This window comes from Oryctolagus cuniculus, chromosome 10 (assembly GCF_051225735.1).
Source record: "Oryctolagus cuniculus isolate XC-2025 breed Fujian yellow rabbit chromosome 10, ASM5122573v1, whole genome shotgun sequence".
Classification (NCBI taxonomy): domain Eukaryota; kingdom Metazoa; phylum Chordata; class Mammalia; order Lagomorpha; family Leporidae; genus Oryctolagus; species Oryctolagus cuniculus.
Genome location: NC_142876.1, coordinates 69,372,670 through 69,394,637, shown reverse-complemented (window position 1 = coordinate 69,394,637; position 21,968 = coordinate 69,372,670). Strand labels below are relative to the sequence as shown.

Sequence of the window (21,968 nt, the reverse complement as noted above, 5' to 3'; positions counted from 1 at the left end):
GACAGCCCCTTCTTCCCACCTCAGCTTATGGCCTGAGAGACCATCTCTGGGAGCAAAGGTGCCAGCTGCTGTCCTCTCACAGTGGCTTTGGGAGCAGGGGCATCACTGCTGCTTGGTGGTGGCCATCAGGGTAGGCTTGCAAAGTCCTTGCCCTTACTTTGTGTGCAAGGGTTGCATAGACCTATTAGTAAATTTCTGCTCACTGCCTTCTTTTTAGGCATGATATGTGAACTGGGAGGTCTGAACTTGTCAACTGAATATGAGGTTTACAGCTCTATAGTGTTGTCTTTTTTGTAGGGCAAACCATGTCATATTAAGTTGATACTAGGACAACAGATGTTGTTAGTGTTTATTACAGATGCAATAATTGATGAGATTATAGGAATGATATTTGCTTGCCTCGAGTCAGTTACCAAGTTACTCATGCTTTGCTTGTCCTTTGCTACTTGTAACCCTTTAAATATGTCCTCTACAGTATGTAACAAAGATTTCCTTCATAGATTTAAAAAAAAAAAAAAAAAACAACCTTAAGGCTTATGTTTCATGAGGAGATAAATAGCACTCACTTGTCAGGCCTCCTTCTGTTTCTCTTGTTACCAAGGTGCGAGACTTATTTGCCCTGGCTCGGAAGAATGCTCCTTGCATTCTCTTCATTGATGAAATCGACGCTGTGGGACGGAAGCGAGGAAGAGGCAACTTTGGTGGGCAAAGTGAACAGGAAAACACACTCAACCAGCTGCTGGTGGAGATGGATGGTGAATAGTCAAGTCTTCTGTATTTTATTTATTTTTCTTAAAGGTTTATTTATTTATTTTAAAGGCAGAGCTTCAGAGGGAGAAGGAGAGCTCTCTGTCTACTAGTGCACTCCCCAAATGACAGCAGCAGCCATGTGTGGGCCAGGTGGAAACCAGGAGTGAGGAACTCAATATAAGTCTCCCACATGGTTAGCAGAGGCCCAAGTACTTGGGCCATGTTCTGCCGCCTTCCCAAGCACATTGGCAGGGAGCTGGATTGTAAGCAGAGCAGTCAGAACTCCAGCTTGCACTCCAGTTTGGGATGCCAGTGTCACAACCAGCAGCTTAGCTTAACACACTGTGCCACAATGCTAGCCCCTTGTACTTTATTTTTTATTCTTTTAAAATGTTTATGTATTTACTATTTGAAAAAATAAAAGTGCTCATCCAGTGGATCACTCCTCAGATGCCTACAATAGCTGGGGTTGAGCCAGGTTGAAGCTGGGAGCTGGGAACTCAGTCTAGGTCTTCCACATTGAGTAGCAGGGACCCAATCACTTAGGCCATCACTGCTGTCTCCTGGGTCTGCATTAGCAGGAAGCTGGAGTTAGGAACCAGAGTTGGAACTCAAACCCAGGCACTGTGATGCTCGACACAGGCATCTCAACCAGTGTCTTAGCCATTAGACTAAATGCCTACCTGAAAGTTTTCTGTTATTTATTTATTTTTTTTTTAATTTACTTGAGAGGTAGAATACAGACGGAGAGGGAGAGAGAAAGAGAAAGGTCTTCCATCTGCTAGTTTACTCCCCAAATGGCTGCAATGGCTGGAGCTGGGCCAGTCCAGAGCCAGGAACTACTTCCAGGTCACCCACACGGGTGCAGGGACCCAAGGACTTGGCCCACCTTCTCCTGCTTTCCCATGCCTTAGCAGAGAGCTAGATTGGAAGAGGAGCAGCCAGGACTAGAACCAGTGTTCATATGGGATGCTGGCACCGAAGGCAGAGGCTTAGCCAACTACACCACAGCACTGGCCCCTATTTTTCTGTATTTTAAATGATGCTTTCTCACTGTTTTGCTTATCTATAAAAATGAGAATGCTTATTCTCATATTGAGTGGTCTCCCCCACCTCCAGGGAAAAAAGATATCTAAAGCATTCCTCTTTAGCTACTGTTTTATATCAATATGCATGATAACAAACTATAGTTGCCTGTCAACCTACCATAATGTAATATCGGTATTGAGCTGGTATTTGTATCTGGAGTTGAGTAAAAGGAAAAATGGTGAAATGATCCACAGAAAAATGACATTCCCATTGCCAAATCATCTATGATCCTGAAGCATCAGGGGATGCAAGTGTGACCAAGTGTGAATTTGGCCAGTTTCAAATACTCTTTTTTAAGAATTATTTATTGGGGCTGGTGCCGCGGCTCCATGGGCTAATCCTCCACCTGCGGCGCCAGCACACCAGGTTCTAGTCCCGGTTGGGGTGCCAGATTCTGTCCCAGTTGCTGCTCTTCCAGTCCGGCTCTCTGCTGTGGCCCGGGAGGGCAGTGGAGGATGGCCCAGGTCCTTGGGCCCCGCACCCGTGTGGGAGATCAGGGGAAGCACCTGGCTCCTGGCTTCGGATCAGCGTGGTGCGCCGCTGGCTGCAGCGTGCTGACAGCGGCCATTGGGGGGTGAACCAATGGAAAAGGAAGACCTTTCTCTCTGAATCTCTCTCTCTCACTGTCCACTCTGCCTGTCAAAAAAAAAAAATTTATTTATTGGGACTGATGCTGTGGCGTAGTAGGTGAGGCTGCCACCTGCAGTGCCAGCATCCTGTGTGGGCACCAGTTTGAGTCCCAGCTGCTCCACTTCCGATCCAACTCAATGCTGTGGCCTGGGAAAGCAGTGGGAGATGGCCCCTGCACACACGTGGGAAGACCAGGAGTAAGCTCCTGGCTCCTAGCAGCTCCAGCCGTTGCAGCCAATTGGGGAGTGAATCAGAGCATGGAAGACCTCCCCCTCTCTCCCTCCCTCCCTCCCTCCCTCCCTCCCTCCCTTCCTCCCTCCCTCCCTTCCTCCCTTCCTCCCTTCCTCCCTTTCTCTCTCTCTCTCTCTCTCTCTCTCTCTCTTTTTCTTTCTTTCTCTCTCTCTGCCTCTCCTCCTCTCTGTGTAACTCTGACTTTAAAATAAATAAATCAATCTTTAAAAAAAGATTTAATTATTTATTTGAGAAGTAGAGTTACAGATGGCGAGAGGGAGAGAGAGAGAGAGAGAGAGGTAGGTCTTCCATCCGCTGGTTCTCTTCCCAAGTGGGTGCAATGGCTGAAGCTAGGCCAATTTGAAGCCAGAAGCTTCTGGGTCTCATGCAGATAGCCCTAAGCACATGGGCTATCTTCTACTGCTTTCCCAGGCCGTGAGCAGGGAGCTGAATAGAAAGAGGAGCAGCCAGGACTTGAACCGGCGCCCATATGGGATGCCGGCACTTCAGGCCAGGGCTTTAGCCTTCTGCACCACAGCGCCAGCCCCAAAACAAATTTTAAGTCTCAGGGAGGGATGGAAGAGGATGGTTAATGGTTACAGGAGTGCAGTTGGACAGGAGGAATGACTTCGAATGTTCTGTAGCACTGTAGAGTAACTGGTGACAACAGTTAATAGTATGTTTCAGAACAGCTAGGACAATGCTCTTGAATGTTCCCAGTACAAAGAAATAAGGAATGTTTGAGGTGAGAGATATGTTACCCTGATCTGTTCATCACAGATTATATCCAGATATTGAAATAACAGATTGTAGCCCACAGCTGTATATAATTACTGTGTACCGATTAAAAATATTAAACATATTTAATAACTTTTAGTCCATCATATGACTATTAAGTTTTTAAGATTGATTTATTTATTTGAAAGGCAGAGCTACCCACAGAGATCTTTCATCTACTGGTTCACTCCCCAAATGGCCATTTGCTTCATCTAGGTCTCCCATGTGGGTAGAGAGGCCCAATCATTTGAGCCATTTTCTGTGCTTTCCCACATACATTAGCGAGGCGCTGGGTTGGAAGTAGACCAGCCAGAATTTGAACCAGCGCTCATATGGGACGCCAGCGTCGCAGGCAGTGGCTCAACCCGCCTTACCACAACAGTGGTCCCCTGCTCTCTGGTTATTAAGGACAAAATGAATAGCAAGAAAAATAATTCAAGTTAGTGACTTTAAAAATTCTGGATAATAGAAAAACATGGTAGTGCAGCTATGCCTTGTCATGCTCGTGTGTTCTGGACAGGCACACTGTGGCTTCCTGCTGTGTGTCATTTAATGACTACATTTTTGTTATCTTTTCAGGATTTAATACAACAACAAATGTTGTCATTTTGGCGGGTACCAATCGGCCGGATATCCTGGACCCAGCACTGATGAGACCAGGGCGTTTTGACAGGCAGATCTTTATTGGTGAGGTGGTGTCCCCCAGGCTCATTCCACTTCTCATGGTGTAAGTATGACTGTCTGACATTTTTTTTTTCCTTAATAATTTCTAAAGGACCACCAGACATAAAAGGAAGAGCCTCTATTTTCAAAGTTCATCTGCGGCCACTAAAACTGGACAGTGCCTTGGAGAAGGAGAAGCTGGCCAGAAAATTGGCATCCTTAACTCCAGGATTTTCAGGTGAGTGGAATAACTGCTGTTTTGCCCCTGATAAGCACCAGGCACAGTCCACTGTACTACCTCTTACCTGGGTTGCTGAAGTCTGTGTTTTTATTTTCTTAACGTGGGAAATGTCAGACACACACAGAATATGAGGAGCTAGCATAGCGAGCCCATCCACACCCACCGTCTCACTCAGTAGCAGGTTCTGATCCACATGCGTGTATTTATCGGAAAAGTTAGAGATCTGAAAAGCATTTGGCAAGCTTGACATTTGTTTTTAAATTTAAAAAAATTTTTAAATATGTATGTATACTTTTTTAAAAAGATTTATTTATTTGAAAGAGTGACAGGGATGGATCTTATATTTGCTGGTTCATTCTCCAAAGGCCCACAACAGCTGGGACTGGGCCAGGCTGAAGCAGGAACCTGGAACTCCATCAGGGTCTCCCATGTAAGGGCAAGAAGCCAAGTACTTGGGCCATCATCTGGTGTCTCCCAGGTGCATTAGCAGGAAGCTAGATCAGAAGTGCAGAGTAGCCAGGATGCAAACCAGACATTCTGACATAGGATGCAAGAATCCCAAGTGGCAGCTTAACTTGCTGTGCCACAACACTTATTGCAGCTTCATGTATCTTTTTGTTTAAAAGATTTATTTATTTATTTGAAAGAGTTACACAGAGAGAGGAGAGGCAGAGAGAGGTCTTCCATCCGCTGGTTCACTCCCCAATTGGCCCCAACAGCCAGAGCTGCCCCGATTCTAAGCCAGGAGCCAGGAGCTTCCTCTGGGTCTCCCACATGGTTGCAGGGGCACGAGGACTTGGGCCACCTTCTACTGCTTTCCCAGGCCATAGCAGAGAGCTGGATTGGAAGTGGAGCTGCCGGGTCTCGGAACAGCTCCCATAAGGGATGCCAGCACTTCACGCCAGGGTGTTAACCTGCTGCGCCACAGCGCCAGCCCCAGCTTCATGTATCTTAATTTAAGTTGTTTAATTGAGTGTCCTAGGTTATTGTAATGCTTATGTTCATAATTTTTTTGTCAGCTTATTAACTAATGTGTCCACCTAAGTCATTTTCCCAGCAGAGATGGTGAAACTAAATGAGTTAACTAAGATAATAAAATGCTGTCTTAGCTGCAACAAAAACTGTATTGTCTTAAGGTAAAGGGTCATCTTTAATTATCTGTTTACTACTAATACTTTCATCTCAGTACGAAACACCAAGATTATACGAGGTTTACACTAAATGCTGGAGAAGCTTAGAGTTATCATGAACCAAACTGATTGATCTCTCCATAAAACACTTATCCAGTCTAATGCTGGTTGAGAAGTTGACTCTGGATCTAGTCCTCCACAGTGTGTGGCAAGCAGTGTGGGTGTATTTTGGTGGTAAGCCGTTCTGTGTGCTCATTTTGTAGGAGCGGATGTTGCCAATGTCTGTAACGAAGCCGCCTTGATTGCTGCAAGACACCTTTCAGATTCCATAAATGAGAAACATTTTGAACAAGCAATTGAACGAGTGATTGGGGGTAAGGCAGCTGATGGGACTCGGGTCAGGAGACTGAGCAAATGAACTTGAGGGAGGCCGGGGTTTCTGTGTTTCGGTGGGATCTGCCTGGGGCCTGCCCTGTGCTCTCCGTGTCTGTGCCCCTTCCCCCTGCTCTGAGGTAGAACTTGCTTGTTATCTCACAGCGCTGCTGCTGGAAGCCAAGCTAGGAGCAACTGCTTGTAGTGAGCTGGCCGACTGAGAAAATGAGAGGTGCCTGCAGTAAACTGGGGAGTTCATGCTTTGTCTTTTCAGATAGGCAGGAGGGGCTTGTTAACCTTCCTTCTAACTCCCCAGCCTTGCAGCTCTCTGGGGCGGTCACTGGGAGCATCGCTTTGTGTATGTGCGAATCTTCCAGCTTCCTTAATATTATCAGTTGAGAAATTCTCTTTGATGAATTACCTTGAACACAGCAAAGCTGCTTTTGTCACAGTGTGGTGATTTGTGTTAGTACTGACTGGGCAGAGTCAGTTTTCACAGCACACGGTGACAACATGAGGTTCAGGGACCAAAGAAGAAGGGTGCTTAGACTGCAGGTCTTTTGCTCTGTAGCGTACTTGTTGGCCCAGCCTCTCTGAGGTGGCCTTCTCGGGTCCATTCTGGCTAACTGATGCCCGTGGCTCGTGGTGGGTGTAGTGGGTGCCCCAGCATCAGCCTGGGATCAGGAGCAGAGGGCAACAGGTCTCTCGTGGCCAGCAGCTCATTCTCAATACCTAGACTGAGTGCTGAGGATCTTTCCAGAGTCCCTTGTTTTCTGGGAATATGTTTTAAAATGACTTAAGTGCTGAATTCTGTTTTTTTTTCTTTTTTTTTTTAATTTATTTTTAGTTTTGTTTTTCTGTTTATTTCCCACACCTGGCTCTGTGACTTTAAAAGCATGAGAGAAATGGAAGTGGGCCTGAGGGTAGGGGTAGTGAGGGCATTTTTGCTGTAGTTGGGTAATGGTAGGCAGCTGAGTCTCTAAGCACTTTTTTTTTTCATTATTAGTTGTAAAGGACATAGAGGAAGAGATACGCGGTTGAGTCTTGTGAGGAGGGGTGCGGAGCTTCCTTGCCCTCTCTGGGTGCGCGCCTTGGGGCACTTCCACACATTCCCCTCTCCGGAAGTCTCTAAATGCACCCCACATAGGCAATAGATAGCATCATGTAACTGTTTTTTACTGTCTGTGTCGCCAAAACCACAATTTGGGTTTTGATATTTTGTTAGGCTTAGAGAAGAAAACCCAGGTCCTGCAGCCTGAGGAGAAGAAGACGGTGGCATACCACGAGGCCGGCCACGCAGTCGCCGGCTGGTACCTGGAACATGCCGATCCGCTCCTCAAGGTAAAGCCGTGCGTGCTAATGGCCAACTCACTCCCTGAGCACTCCCTTGGGAGGAGAGTAGCACTCTCACTTAGGACAAATGTTTACGATGTTTAACTTCAGAGGAGTTTAGCAAAAAACTAATGACCGTTGTGTGAAGTGGTCACATAAACTCTCTCACAGATAGGTCATAAAGTGGGGGTAGCAAACTTGTGAAAGGGACGGCAAAGTGTCCCAACGCAGCGGAGCTGGGAGCGGCTGCCCTGACAAAGCAGCAGCAGCGGCGGTGGTGGTTAAAGTGTGCGGCTCTCGAGGATTTTCTGTAAGCTCCATACTCCAGTGTGAAAACATTGGCCGTATAGTCTTGAGGTCATAGAAGAGGGAGGTCAGGATTTAAAAGAATACTGGGAATTTAACAGGAAAATCTTAGAAATGAGGAGGAGAGCGGAGGCTGATCCCTAAACCGAGTATGTAGAGGAGTGGTCACAGAGACCCTGGCAGAAAAGGAAGCTAAGACAAAGGAGAAACCCTCCCCTGAAGGATAGGGTTGCACCAAGTGGGATTTTTTTTTTTTTTTAAAGATTTAGTTATTTGATAGAGTTACACAGAGAGAAGGAGAGGCAGAGAGAGACAGAGAGAGAGGTCTTCTATCCACTGATTCACTCCCCAATTGGCCACAACAGCCGGTGCTGTGCTGATTCAGAGCCAGGAGCTTCCTCCAGGTCTCCCACATGGTTGCGGGGGCCCAAGGACTTGAGCCATCTTCTACTGCTTTCCCAGGCCATAGCAGAGAGCTGGATTGGAAGTGGAGCAGCCGGGACTTGAACCGGCACCCACATGGGGTGCTGGCGCCAGCCCCGCCAAGTGGGATTTTTAAGTCTTGAGTTTTTTCACCTGAAAAGTGGTACGAACCGGTGCAGCACAAAGCAGGTGTCTGACTGCCCAGCAGTGTCAAAGGACCTAGAAATTGAGGGGGAGGAAGTCTGCAGCTGGGGAGCATCACAGTGTGCATAAACATCCTGAAGGATCTGCAAAGAAGCCACTAGAAGTAATAAGTGTAGGTACTAGTGGCCTTGCAGAACTCAAGAACAGTTGTATTTTTCTTTTTTTAAGATTTATTTACACACACAAGGAACTTCCATACATTGGCTCACTCCCCCAAGGCTGCAGCAGCTGGGGCTGGGCTAGGCTGAAGCAGGGAGCCAGAACTTCCATCTGGGTCTCACATGTGAGTGACCCAAGCGCTTGAGCCATCTTCTTCTGCCTTTCCAGGAGCTGGATTGAAAGTGTGGTAGTGGAGCCAGCGCTGTGGCATAGTGGGTTGGGCTGCTCTCTGACAAGCTGGCATCTCATATGGGCACCAGTTTGAGATGGCTGCTCCACTTCCGATCCAGCTCCCTGCTGGTGTGCCTGGGAAAGCAGTGGAGGATGACCCAAGTCCTTGGGCCTCTGCACCCACCTGGGAGACCTGGAGGAAGCCTCTGGCTCCTGGCTTTGGATCAGCCCAGCTCTGGCCATTACAGCCATCTGGTGAATAACAGCAGAAGGAAGACCTCTCTCTCTTCCCTTCCCTCTCTCTAACTCCACCTTTCACATAAATAAATAAATCTCATTTAAAAAAATATTTATTTATTTGGAAGAGTTACACAGAGAGAAAGGAGAGGCATAGAGAGAAACAGAGGTCTCCTATCCGCTGGTTCACTCCCCAGTTGGCCACAATGGCTGGAGCTGCGCCAATCTGAAGCCAGGAGCCAGGAGCCAGGAGCCTCTTCCAGGTCTCCCACGCAAATGCAGGAACCCAAGGACTTGGGCCATCCTCTACTGCTTTCCTAGGCCATAGCAGAGAGCTGGATTGGAAGTGGAGCAGGTGGGACTCGAACTGGCACCCATATGGGAAACAGGCACTGCAGGTGATGGTTTTACCCACTACACCACAACGACGGCTCCAGTAAATAAATTTTAAAAAAGATTATGGAACTACAAAGGGACTAAAATAGCCTGGACTGCTAACTTTGAGTGTTTACTGACTGACTTTAGCCTTAGTGCACAGCCACCATAATGAGGAAAGGATTGGCATGTAGGTCAGTGAGATACAGTAGGGTGTGGAAAGGGACCACACACGCTTTCTTACTTGATTCTCAACAGAGGTACGAAGGTAATTCTAGAAGGAAGAGCTGTCTTATCAACAGGGATTTCTGGCAACTCAGTATTCATAAGAAAAAAAAGTGAATGTTGACCTTACCTCCTAGAAATAAGTAATTCAAAGTAGATCATAAAAGCTAAACCTTTTAAAGCCTCTCGAGAAAGCAGGTAAAAGTCCTTGTGGCCTTAAGTGTTCAAAAATTTCTTGGGGCATAAAAAGCATGAACCACAAAAGAGGTAGATGGGATCTTATCAGATTTAAAACTTTCTTAAAAGATACCATTAAGAAAGTGAAGGCAAACCACCTACTTGGAATGTGTTTGCCATGTACGGATACAACAAATTACATGTATCTGAAAAACAGAAACAATTCAAGAGTGCAAAGAAGCAACCTGGTAAAACCATGGGCAAAGGATTGTAACATATTGTGAAAGAAGACAGTAAGCATGTGAAGGTCATATTATTAATCACGGGGAAAATGCAAGTGAAACCATAATTAAATACCAAAACACACTCATTGGAATGGTTGAAATAAAAAAGGGTTGGTAAAGATGTGGCGCATTCTGAATGGAGGAACGTAAAATGGTGCAACCATTTCAGGAAGTGGTTTGGCAATTTCTTGCAAAGGTCAATAAACACTTGCACCTGAGCAGGCAATCAGAAATGAACAGGGAGGCCCATGCAAAGACTGTTACTGTTTTACTTAGAATATCGTAAGCTAGCCCTAAGTCCATCCAGAATGAAGCATTGTTTAGTAAGTTTATACGGCGGAGTGCCATACAGCATTAGCAGTGAATGAGCTATTACACACAGCAGTAAGGATGAATCACAGAGAGGGAAAGGAACCAGGCCCAGGAAAGTACGAGCCATTTGTATGCAATTCCTGGAATTGTGGCCTTGCTCACAGGGGCAGAAAGCAAATCTGCAGTTGCCTGGGACTGGGACCAAAAAGATTGACTACAGAGGGTGTGTGGGAAATTTTTAGGCACGATGAGAATGTTTTATATCTCCAGTGTGGTCAGAGGTTATGTTTGTCAAAACCCATTAAAGTATGTACTTAAAATGGGTGATTTATATATATAAATTCTCTCCAAAAGTTGATTTTTAAAAAATTAAACAGATTTACTTAATTGCAAAAAGAGGACAAGAAAAGCAACTGTTGAGCGTGTGGCCCGCCTGGCCCCTTGCGCTGTCAAGGGGTGGCTATGTGAGTTGAGCCCAGACTGCATGATGTCCCTGCTGCCAGAAGGGGCTCCTTTTGTCAAAACTGAATAATATCAAGAAGACAAAAATCACTTCCTAGAACTCTGAAGTTACCCTGAAGTTATCCCTGCTGCTGGGTGCTGTCACCCTGGGGTGGTGGACTGGCCTGCTGCTGTGCTGGCTTTATCTGCAGGCAGGCGGTTTGCTGGGGTGTACATTTGGTAGTGGGATCTTCAGCGTTGTGTGTGTGTTCCACTTACCAGGTATCTATCATCCCCCGTGGCAAAGGATTGGGTTATGCTCAGTATTTACCAAAAGAACAATATCTGTATACCAAGGAGCAGCTCCTGGATAGGATGTGCATGACTTTAGGTGGCCGTGTGTCGGAGGAAATATTCTTTGGGAGAATTACCACCGGTGCTCAGGACGACCTGAGAAAAGTGACTCAGAGCGCCTATGCCCAGGTGAGTCCCTGACGCCCACTAGGGCTCTGAAATGGTGTGCTGTGTTTCACTGGTTTAGGCTTTGGGGGCAAGGATCATTTCTTAAATCCATTTTAAAGAAATCAAAATATATGAAGATAAAATTTACTCCTGAATATATAAAATGTATGTACAGAGGCTGAAGTGTGGTTATAAATGATACCTGTCCCTTCTCACAGTTCCCTCCTTTCTTGTTGGCAGTGACCACTTTCCTGCCTTGGTGTTGTCATTTTATTTTCTTCAATTTTTTTAAAGATTTTGTTTGTTTATTTGAGAGGCAGAGTTATAGACAGAGGAAGAGAGAGGTCTTTCATCTGCTGGTTCACTTTCCATATGGCCACAATGGCTGGTGCTGGGCCAGTCTGAACCCAGGAGCCAGGAGCTTCCTACAGGTCTCCCACATGGGTGCAGGGGCCCAAGCACCTGGGCCATCTGCTGCTTTCCCAGGCTCATTAGCAGGGAGCTGGATTTGAAGAGAAGCAGCTGGGACACTAACCAACACCCATATAGGATATCAGCGCTGCAGGCAAAGGCTTAGCCTACTACACCACAGAACCGGCCCCTGTTTTCGTTAAGTTTTACCACAGGAGTGTACATATGCAAATAGCAGACCTTTTTTTTTTCTAAACATTTATTTAATGAATGCATTTTTCATAGGTACAACTTTAGGGAAATCGCTTTTCTTTCCTCCATAGCTGCCCTCCCACCCCAACTCCCATCCCACCTCCTACTCTTTCTCCCATCCCCTTCTTCATTGTGGTTCATTTTTAGTTTAACTTTATATACAGAGGACCAACTCTATGCTAAGTACAGATTTTAACAGTTTGCACCCACACCCACACACAATGTATAAAGTACTTTTTGAGAACAAGTTTTGCATTTAATTCTCATCATACGACTCATTAAGGACATAGGTCCCTCATGGGGAGTAAGTGCCCAGTGACTTCCATTGTTCCTTTAACAATTAACACTCTCATTTATGATGTCAGTGATGACCCGATGCTCTTGCCATGAGCTGCCAAGGCTATGGAAGCCTTTTGAGTCCATAGACTCCATCAGTATTTGGACACAGCCATAAGCGAAGTGGAAGTTCTCTCCTCCCTTCAGAGAAAAGTACATCCTTCTTTGATGGCCCCTTCTTTCCACTGGGATCTCACAGAGATCCTTCGTGTAAAGGATATTTTTTGCCACAAAATTTTGGCTTTCCATGCCTGAAATGCTCTCACAGGCCTTTCAGCCAGAACAGGAAGCCTTAAGGGTTGATTCTGAGGTCAGACTGTTTACAGGGAATGTCATTCTAGAAGTCCAGGAGAGTCTTCGTCAACTTCATTCATCTCTTAGCTCCTCTTTGCCTGTCTTCTGTGTCTGTCATCTTCTCAAATCCTTTTTTCCCTCCTAAGTTCCTATTTATTTGAGAGAACAAGAGCATACTCCCATCCACTGGTACACTCCCCAAATGACCAGAATGGCCAGTACTGGGACTAGGCCAAAGCTTCGGACCTGGAGCTCAATCCAGCTCTCCCTTGTGGGTGGCAGGAACCCAGATATCTCCCAGGGTCTGTACTGACAGGAGGCTGGAATTGGTAGCCAAAATTGGGTGTTGGATCTGGGCATTCTTTTTTTTTTTTTTTTTTTTTTAAGATTTATTTATTTGAAAGTCAGAGTTACACAGAGAGAGGAGAGGCCGAGAGAGAGAAGAGAGGTCTTCCATCCACTGGTTCACTCCCCAATTGGCCACAACGGCTGGAGCTGTGCCAGTCTGAAGCCAGGAGCCAGGAGCTTCCTCCAGGTCTCCCACACGGTTGCAGGGGCCCAAGGACTTGGGCCATCCTCTACTGCTTTCTCAGGCCATAGCAGAGAGCTGGATTGGAAGTGGAGCAGGCGGGACTCAAACCGGCGCCCATATGGGATGCTGGTGCTTCAGGCCAGGGCATTAACCCTCTATGCCACAGTGCCAGCCCTGGATCTGGGCATTCTAATACGGGATGTGGGCATATTAACTGCTAGGCCAGATGCCTGCCTCATGTGAATCCTTCTTAATGCCTCATTAAAAGTATTTTTTTTTTTTTTAAATTTGACTTGTCTTTTTTTACTATATAGTTTTTTTCTTTGATAGGCAGAGTGGACAGTGGGAGACAGAGAGGAAGGTCTTCCTTTTCCGTTGGTTCACCCCCCAATGGCCGCTGCGGCCAGTGCAATGCAACCAGCGCACTGCGCTGATCCGAAGCCAGGAGCCAGGTGCTTCTCCTGGTCTCCCATGCGGGTGCAGGGCCCAAGCACTTGGGCCATCCTCCATTGCAGTCCCGGCCACAGCAGAGAGCTGGACTGGAAGAGGAGCAACTGGGACAGAATCCAGCGCCCTGACTGGGACTAGAACCCAGGGTGCCGGCGCTGCAGGCGGAGGATTAGCCTAGTGAGCCGCAGCGCCAGCCATCACTATGTAGTTCTTTCAGGGCATTAGATCTTAGGATTATTTGCCCTTGTTTCTTTCTAATTTAAAGTTAATTATAAAAATAATTATTCTTTTATATAATTTTCTCTGCATTCCAGCACCTCATCTGAGCTTTCTAATTCCAATTAATGTAGTTCTTTCATATTTCCTATCATTTTCCCAAGTCCTTGAGCTGTAATTGAAGTAGTAGATCACGGTTTACCTGTTCTGTGGACCTTTTTACACTGCTCTTATCTGTGGAGATACTGTTCTGCGTCTTACTCTTTTTCTTAACTTGTAAGGGATTTTCTACTGCCCATTTTCACATGAAATTTGTCTCCCTGATCCCTTAAGAGGGAAGTGGTTAGGGCAGGTTTCCTAGTGTCCTGGCTTTGCTCCTGCTTCATTTTCTTCAAGTGCTAGAAATGGGTTTCCTGCTTTCCGGCTTCCCCAGCTCTGTTCTCGCCATCCCTGCTCTGGCTGGGCCTTCTCTTTTTTTCTTTTCTTTTCTTTTCTTTTTCTTTTTTTTTTTTTTTAATATTTGTCTATTTATTTGAAGGAGTTACACAGAGGGAAGGAGAGACAGAGAGAAAGAGAGGTCTTCTGTCTGCTGGTTCACTCCACAGTTGGCCACAGCGGTCGGAGCTGTGCTGATCCAAAGCCAAAAGCTTCTTCTTAGTCTCCCATGGAGGTGCAAGGGCCCAAGGACTTGGGCCATCTTTTACTGCTTTCCCAGGCCATAGCAGAGAGCTGAATTGGAAGTGGAGCAGCCAGGTCTTGAACCAGCACCCATATGGGATGCCGGCACCGCAGGCGGCCGCTTTACCCGCTATGCCACAGTGCCGGCCCCTGGGCCTTCTCTTTTCTCTTCAGTTCAGGTTTACTCCCAGAAGCTCCTTCCTGGCATGCTGCTGGTCAGTTCCAGGGTCCTTTGAGTCCAGATTGGGTCAGCCTCACACTGTCCCCCGGCCCAAGGACGTAGTACACAGGACAAATGCAGACACCCCTTGCGGTGCTGCTTAGCCTCCCAAGTGGCAAGCTCTCCCCCCGGTGAGAACCTGCTGGTGGCGTGGGTGGGCTTTGTGCCTCCCCTCACACGGATAGTTAGATTACACAGGCCTTGTCATGCTGGGAGTCTCTGCTGCATTGTCTGTGGGTTTGTGGTTTCTGCTCCAACTTGGGAGTTTCCAGCACGCTGCCACTGCAGCCCATAGCTACACAGGATGCCTTGTCCCCGTAGCCAGCCCCAGGCCCCGGGGTAGTTTTACCAGGTCAGAGAGTAATCCTGCGAACCTTGTTTTCCAGATCGTGCAGTTTGGCATGAATGAGAAGGTCGGGCAGATCTCCTTCGACCTCCCACGCCAGGGCGACATGGTGTTGGAGAAGCCATACAGTGAAGCCACCGCAAGACTGATAGATGATGAAGTGCGAATACTTATTAATGAGGCTTACAAGAGAACAGTAGCGCTTCTTACAGAAAAGAAAGCTGACGTGGAGAAGGTAGGCGCAGCTGTATAAACAATCTCTGTGCAGTGACAGATTGCCTTTTTTCTTTGGTGTCTAGACTCCAGAATTCCCTCTCTGTCCAACCCTTGGGTTCATCCATCTGCTGTTCTGGATCTGTTCTGGATCCACAAGGAATGGAACTGTGATGAGCTGGAGCAGACACTCGCCTGGCTTTAGTGGCTTTGCGTGGAAGCCCTAGGGAGCTGTTAATGAAGTCTGTTGCCTGCTTGGAATTTACTGCTGTTTTTCACTTGTGGAGTAAGTAGGTAGTGAATGATACTAGGGCAAACAAAAGAATCCACCAATTTAGCTAAGTAGGAAGTTGGTAGAGGCGGATTCCCCGGGGCTCGGCTGTGAGCGTCCATGAAGAACGTGCTTTGTTTTTCATGTTGTTCCTCAGCTGAGCCCACCTACAGTGGGGGGCACAGCCTAATGCAAGTGACAGAAAAGCTAATTCTAGAAAATGATGTAGAATCAGCAGGCATTCAGAGAAGCAGGCTGCTGGCGTGCCTGGGACTAGGCAGTTCCAGAAGAATCCGTGCCGTCTGTCACTAAGGTGTCAGGTGTTACCGGAGAGCACCAGTGCCCCTGAAGCACTGAAAGTGTGAAGCAGGGGCCCCAAGGAAGGAGAGATCTGCCAGGAAGGCTCTGGCTAAGCCACAGCTTGACCTGTGCCTTGACGGATTGGTTGGTAAGCAACAATGAAGGAGGGGGAGGAAGAGGAGCCAGGTGGGTAGAGATGCAGAGGAGAGCAGACCCAGTCCTATGTGACGTAATCTTAGAGCAGCTGGGCCGGGCCCCCAGAGCTGGTAGGAAATTGAGGGACAGTTTTAGAAATAGAATCCCGCATTGAGGGCCAGCACTATGGCATAGTAGCTAAGCTTCGCCCATGGCGCTGGCATCCCATATGGGTGTGAGTTCGTGTTCCAGCTGCTCCTCTTACAATCCAGCTCTCTGCTAATGTCCTAGGAAATCAGTGGAAGATGGCCCGGGTGCTTGGGCCCCTGCACCCACGTGGGAAACCCAGAAGAAGCTCATGGCTCCTAGCCTTGGATCAGCCCTGCTCTAGCCATTGCAGCCATTTGGGGAGTAAACCATTGAATGGAAGACCTGTTTGTAACTCTGCCTTTCAAATACATTAAAAAAAGTCCATAAAAAAAAAAAAGAAATAGAAGCCCACTCACTTGTTTTATCATAATCCAGAAATAGAAACCCACTTTTTTATAGTAGTCCAGAAAGGAATCCTTAGGATTAAAGTTTATCATTTTTTTTTAAGATTTTTTTATTTTATTTGAATTGCACAGTTACAGGGGGGAAGAAGAGAGAAAATCTTCCGTCCATTGGTTTGCTCCCCAAATGACTGCAAAAGCTGAGGCTGGGCCAGACTGAAGGCAGGAGCGTGAAACTCCATCCTGGTCTCCCGTGTGGGTGCAGGGGCCCATGTAGTTGGGCCGTCTTCCACTGATTTCCCAGGTGCATTAGCAGGAGCTGCATTGGAAGCAGAGCAGCCAGGACTTGAACTAGCACTCATGGAATTGCAGCATCACAGGCAGTGGTTTAACCCACTGTGCCACAGCATTGTCCCCTTAAAGTTTATCATTTAAAAAGAATGTGGCATCACTAAATTCCTAAAGTTGTACTTATGAAATGCATGAGGTGTGTATTTCTTAAATAAAAGGTTTCTTGGGGGGGTGGGGGAGGGTAAATAAATAAATAATGTGGCCACAGCATACCTACGCAGTCGGACTGCAGAGACCGGTTCAGGGGCTGTGGCAGGCCTGTTTAACATTCGTCAGAAGTTGCTGGTGGTGGCAACAGAAATAAAAGGGCAAAGGCAGATCCGAGAAATCTCAGATTACTGGTTAAATACAGAGAATGAAAGAGAGCCTTCGAGTGGCTGTGAGGCATCTAGCGGCAGCCACAGGTGGGGGCCAGGGCCAGAGAAGAGATGTGAGTGGTCCATGTTCCTGGATGACGCACAGAGGCCAGGCTGACAGGTAGCCCAACGTTGAAAACAAGGCAGTGAGTTCCCTCTGGTTACTAGGTCTGCAGTGATTCGAGAATGAAGTCCCTTGCTCAGAAGAGATGCGGGAGTGGGTCCAGCCTTCCATGTTCCCGGTGCATGCATTGACTGTGTAGCAAAGAACTGTAGAGGGAAGTTGGTTTAATGAGGTGAGGCTCTTGAAACGCTGTACAGAGTCCCAGGTACTTGCTGGTCCATCAGACAGTTAACCATGTGAAGAATAATGTTGAATCAGCCGGGAGACAGGGAGTCCATTAAGAAGAGGGGGCTGCCCCTGGAGCCCTCTAAACTCTGCCAGTTTACTTTGGGTGACAAGGAGTTGGCCAAGCTTCAGAACAATAAGGGTGCCTAAAATTTACTCACAAAAATCAATCTGCAGGCCGGTGCTGTGGCACAGCAGGGTTAAAGCCCCAGCCTGGGGCTGGCACTGTGGCCTAGTGGGTAAAGCTTCCACCTGCAGTGCCAACATCCCATATGGGTGCCACATGGGAGACCCAGAAGAAGCTCCTGGCTCCTGGCTTCAGATCAGCGCAGCTCTGGCCATTGCAGCCATTTGAGGAGTGAACCAGCAGATGGAAGACCTCTCTCTCTCTCTCTGCCCCTCTCTCTGCCTCTCTCTAACTCTGCCTTTCAAATACATAAAAAAAATCTTTTAAAAAATTCTGCAATAGCTTTGTGGTTCCTTCCTCCCTCTCTCCCTCTCTCCCTCTCTCCCTCTCTCCCTCTCTCCCTCTCTCCCTCTCTCCCTCTCTCCCTCTCTCCCTCTCTCCCTCTCTCCCTCCCTCTCTCCCTCTCTCCCTCCCTCTCTCCCTCTCTCCCTCTCTCCCTCTCTCTCTTTCTCTCTCTCCCCCTTTCTCTCTCTCTCTCTCCTTCCTTCCTTCCTTTCTTCCTTCCTTCCTTCCTTCCTTTCTTCCTTTCTTCCTTTCTTCCTTTCTTCCTTTCTCAGAGGTAGAGGAAGAACAGAAAGAAACCTTACATCTGCTAGTTCACTCCCCAATTGCTGCAATAGCCAGGGCTGGACCAAGCCGAAGCCAGGAACCCAAAACTCCATCCAGGTCTTCCACATGGGTGGGCTGTCTGCTGCTTTCCCAAGTGCATCAGCAAGTAGCTAGATTGGAAGTGGAGCACCCAGGACTTGAACCATGTTCATATGGGATGCCGGTGTTGCAGGTGTCAGTTTAACCTGCTATGCCGTAATGCCAGCCCCTGCAATAAAGTTTTTAAAAACAGAAGAAAATTATTCCATTACTTTATATCTTTTATAACAGATATAGTGTTTATTGTAAATTACAGATAGGTTAAATTTCTAAGTAAGGAATTACCTCTATTTGTGAGATAAATTTATGATTTAAACGGTTTACTTTCTAATAGTCAGTGAGCTCACATAAACACTGTTCCTTGGTCTGATGCCAGGCAGTCTTTTTTCCTGTAGCCTTTAGAACATGTGGTGTCAGTGTTGGTTCAGCAAAGGAAATGATCAGAAAGAACTTCAGGATCCCTGTTTTCACACTAACCTTCCTGGTTTCATTTGGGTCCCTGCCTTGTGCTTATCTTGTCTTTTTTCCCTTCTGACTTTTTATTTACTGCTCACCCTATTTTCATTCTTGCCCCCAGCCTGTTTCCTCCATAAAACCACGTAACTTTCTTATGCATGCTCTGAGAATTTACGTATGGAAACACACTGTACAATAGGAACTAGACAAAAATAGTTTACCAGTTGATCTGAGCAAAGACTGATTCATGAGCCAGGCAGCGCCCAGAGCCCCAGGAAGTTCAGAGAGCTCTGCCCCAGCAGTGGGCGCAGCCAGAGACTTCAGGCTGAGCACAGAGGCAAAGACACCACTTGATTGGCTCCTGCTGGGCGTTTCCCTTATTTGGGTGTGATCCAGTGGGAGCGCCGGTACACACCAGATCCGCCCGGTGACTGCCTGTGTTTGCTGATGCTTCATTTAAAGTGAAATCAGTTGTAAGGAATGCCTCTAAGTTACACTTTGCCTTGCTCTGTGAGGGTTCCAGGTATGAAACTACCCCGGGCTAGTGGCCTTCTGATTCTTTTGCTTGAACATCACATAAAAATGAATCCTCCCTCTTTTTAAGAAACAAGCATAGAGCCGGCGCCGTGGCTCAATAGGCTAATCCTCCACCTTGCGGCGCCGGCACACCGGGTTCTAGTCCCGGTCGGGGCGCCGGATTCTGTCCCGGTTGCCCCTCTTCCAGGCCAGCTCTCTGCTATGGCCAGGGAGTGCAGTGGAGGATGGCCCAGGTGCTTGGGCCCTGCACCCCATGGGAGACCAGGAAAAGCACCTGGATCCTGGCTCCTGCCATCGGATCAGCGCGGTGCGCCGGCTGCAGCGGCGGCCATTGGAGGGTGAACCAACGGCAAAGGAAGACCTTTCTCTCTCTGTCTCTCTCACTGTCCACTCTGCCTGTCAAAAATAAAAATAAAAAAAAAAAAATAATAAAAAAAAAAAAAAAAAAAAAGAAACAAGCATAGCATACTGTACACATTGTGTGTCTTGGTTTTTTCACTGAAGTATGTATCTCTGAGGTTGGTAAGAAAAAAGCCTCCTCCTCCTCCCCAGAGGCGCACAGTCACCGATGAACAGTGTGGCCTCCTGCTACCGAGGGAGAGACGTCGTTTCCAGGACTCTGTCCATCTTCTTCGAAGAGTGTGATCTCATGTGAGACATGTCTTTCAGTGGTCTCATCCTTTTTTGGAATGGGGTCGACTAAAAGTATAACCGCGGTTGCTGTTGAATAGACTCTGCTGAGGAACTGTATTTAATGCACATGGTTCACTTTTCAGGTTGCTCTGCTGTTGTTAGAAAAAGAAGTATTAGATAAGAACGATATGGTTGAGCTCCTGGGCCCCAGACCATTTGCAGAAAAATCTACATACGAAGAATTTGTAGAAGGCACTGGCAGCTTGGACGAGGACACCTCACTTCCCGAGGGCCTGAAGGACTGGAACAAAGAACGGGAGAAGGAGAAGGAGAAGGAGAAGGAGGAGCCACCGGCCGGCGAGAAGATCGCCAACCAGATGCAGGCGTGGAGGCCGTTTCAGTAAGCCCTCCGTGCTGCCCACGCCACCCTGTGTCAGCTGTGGCGCGGCAGAGTGAGAGCCTGCTGGGCTGGTGGTAGCCAGCTGCGGAGCCTGCCCACATGGTGGGGGAGACAAGTGCCTGGCCCTTGACTGCGGGGTGCGGGGCAGCTTTGCAGAGGCCCCCGGGAGACCCGCGCTCCCATAGCCTCAGGAGCTCTCAGACCTGGGCTGGCACAGTGGAGGCAGCCCCGCGGCGCCCGGGTGAAGCGCAGGGGAGACTCGCTGTGGGGCTCGACCGTGCGGGAGAAGCCGTCTTCTCGCTGGCCACTCTTCATTCCTTTTCTCTGTTCCCTCTGCAGATGGGATGTGGAATTAAATCAGAGTCCTGCAAAGAACATTTTGATTTGACTTGTATTTTAAAGATTGAATCCAGATTACTTGTTGCTGTTTTAATGGAATGGTTTTCTACAGAAAGCTGTAACATATTTAAAAATGATTGTATTGTGTAAATACGGCTTCTTTACAGCAGAAATAAAATGTGAACACTGTACTTTTTTTTTCTGAAAAAAGAATTGCTGTTCATTGGTGGGATATTTTAGAAAACGTAACGGTAAGAAGTTAGGAATCCTTCCAAGCCTCAGTTGCCAGTTCTCAGCTCCCATGGGGACTGGTAACCTGTGTTCACCTGTCCCACGTGTCTGCTGGGCTCTGGGCGTGGAGTGTGTTGGTCTCAAGGCTTGGTCACCGTGAGAATCCGTGACCGCCCCTTCTGCCAGGTCTTCCCCACACCTGTCTTGCCCCAGTAGTGGTGACACAGTGGGCCTGGAAGTCAGCATGTGGCCCGAGTGGGCCCGGCTGACCGTTCCTAGCCATCGCCGACGTTTCCGAGAAGGGACCGTGCATCTGGATCTCTAGGACCTCACGGGCGTGGTCTCGCTCACTGCTGCAGTGCTCTGTGAAGAGGGAGTTTGTGTGAGTTTCCGCAAAAGCCAGAGCCGGCCCGGAGGCTTCAGGTGCAGACACTCTGGCATTTCTAAGTATTTACCTTTTTTTTTTTTTTTTTTCTTTCCTGAGCTTTATTTATGTTAAAGGCAGAGTTACAGGAAAAGGGAGAGACAGGTCTTCCATCCACTGGTTTACTCCTGAGATGAACACAACAGCTGGGACTGGGCCAGACTGAAGCCTGGAGCTTGGAACTCCAACTGGGTCTCCCATGTGGAGGGGTCCAAGTACCTGGATCATCCTCTGCTGCCCTCCCAGGAACACCAGGGAGCTGGATTGGAGGTGGAGCAGCTGGGACTCAAACTGGCACCCGCATTGCAGCTGGCAGCCCAACTTGCTGTGCAAGATGCTGGCCCAGTATTTTCTCATTTAATGCTATACCACCTTGCCTGTGTGCTGCTGCTGTGCTGGGGACAGCGGCTTCAGATTGAAGACCCAGAATCCAGTGGCACCTCTGAAGTGGCTCCAAGACAAGGGCAAGGGGCAGCCCAGGCCACACATGCTCCATGTGTGGCCACTCTTCCCCATGGCCTGAGGGTGCCTTGATGGGCCTGAGAAGCAACTGTGTGGAGTCCACAAATCCAGCATTAGCAGAATGGGAGCCTCCCTGAGGCAGTGACTGAGCAGTAACCCGCCTACCTCCCCGTCTCCTCACCACATGCTCCAAGGGAGCTCAGGGGAGCATCGTTTGAAGGCTGTAAGGCCCAAGGGTGTTGAGTGCTGCTCCCCACACAAGCAGCAGACCACTGGGAAACGCTCTCTGTTTACTGGAGCCACTGCAAGGAGAGGCATCAGCATGTGCCAAGTTCTGGCAGGCTTTGGCCGTGTACCTCCTGGGGGTGAGTGGGACCAACAGTGAGTCAGCAGGAAGCTGACAAGGCTGCCTATGGATGGTCAGTGAGGTAGAACCTGGCACCCTTGCATCTCCGGTGA

General features: G+C 48.0%; 1 protein-coding gene across 2 annotated transcripts in view; it reads left to right on the top strand.

Annotated features, from left to right (window-relative positions):
• The window catches only part of AFG3L2 (AFG3 like matrix AAA peptidase subunit 2), a 56,825-nt gene extending 36,299 nt beyond the window's left edge, over positions 1-20,526 (top strand). For both annotated transcript variants that reach the window (XM_070050510.2, XM_070050509.2), the window contains 8 exons: positions 602-755; positions 4,057-4,164; positions 4,253-4,378; positions 5,775-5,885; positions 7,109-7,224; positions 10,812-11,012; positions 14,767-14,961; positions 19,797-20,526. In XM_070050510.2, coding sequence (XP_069906611.1) covers positions 602-755; positions 4,057-4,164; positions 4,253-4,378; positions 5,775-5,885; positions 7,109-7,224; positions 10,812-11,012; positions 14,767-14,961; positions 19,797-20,057 — 1,272 coding nt within the window. In that variant the 3' untranslated portion in view covers positions 20,058-20,526. The remainder of the gene's footprint in view (positions 1-601; positions 756-4,056; positions 4,165-4,252; positions 4,379-5,774; positions 5,886-7,108; positions 7,225-10,811; positions 11,013-14,766; positions 14,962-19,796) is intronic.
• The last annotated feature ends 1,442 nt before the right edge of the window (positions 20,527-21,968 follow it).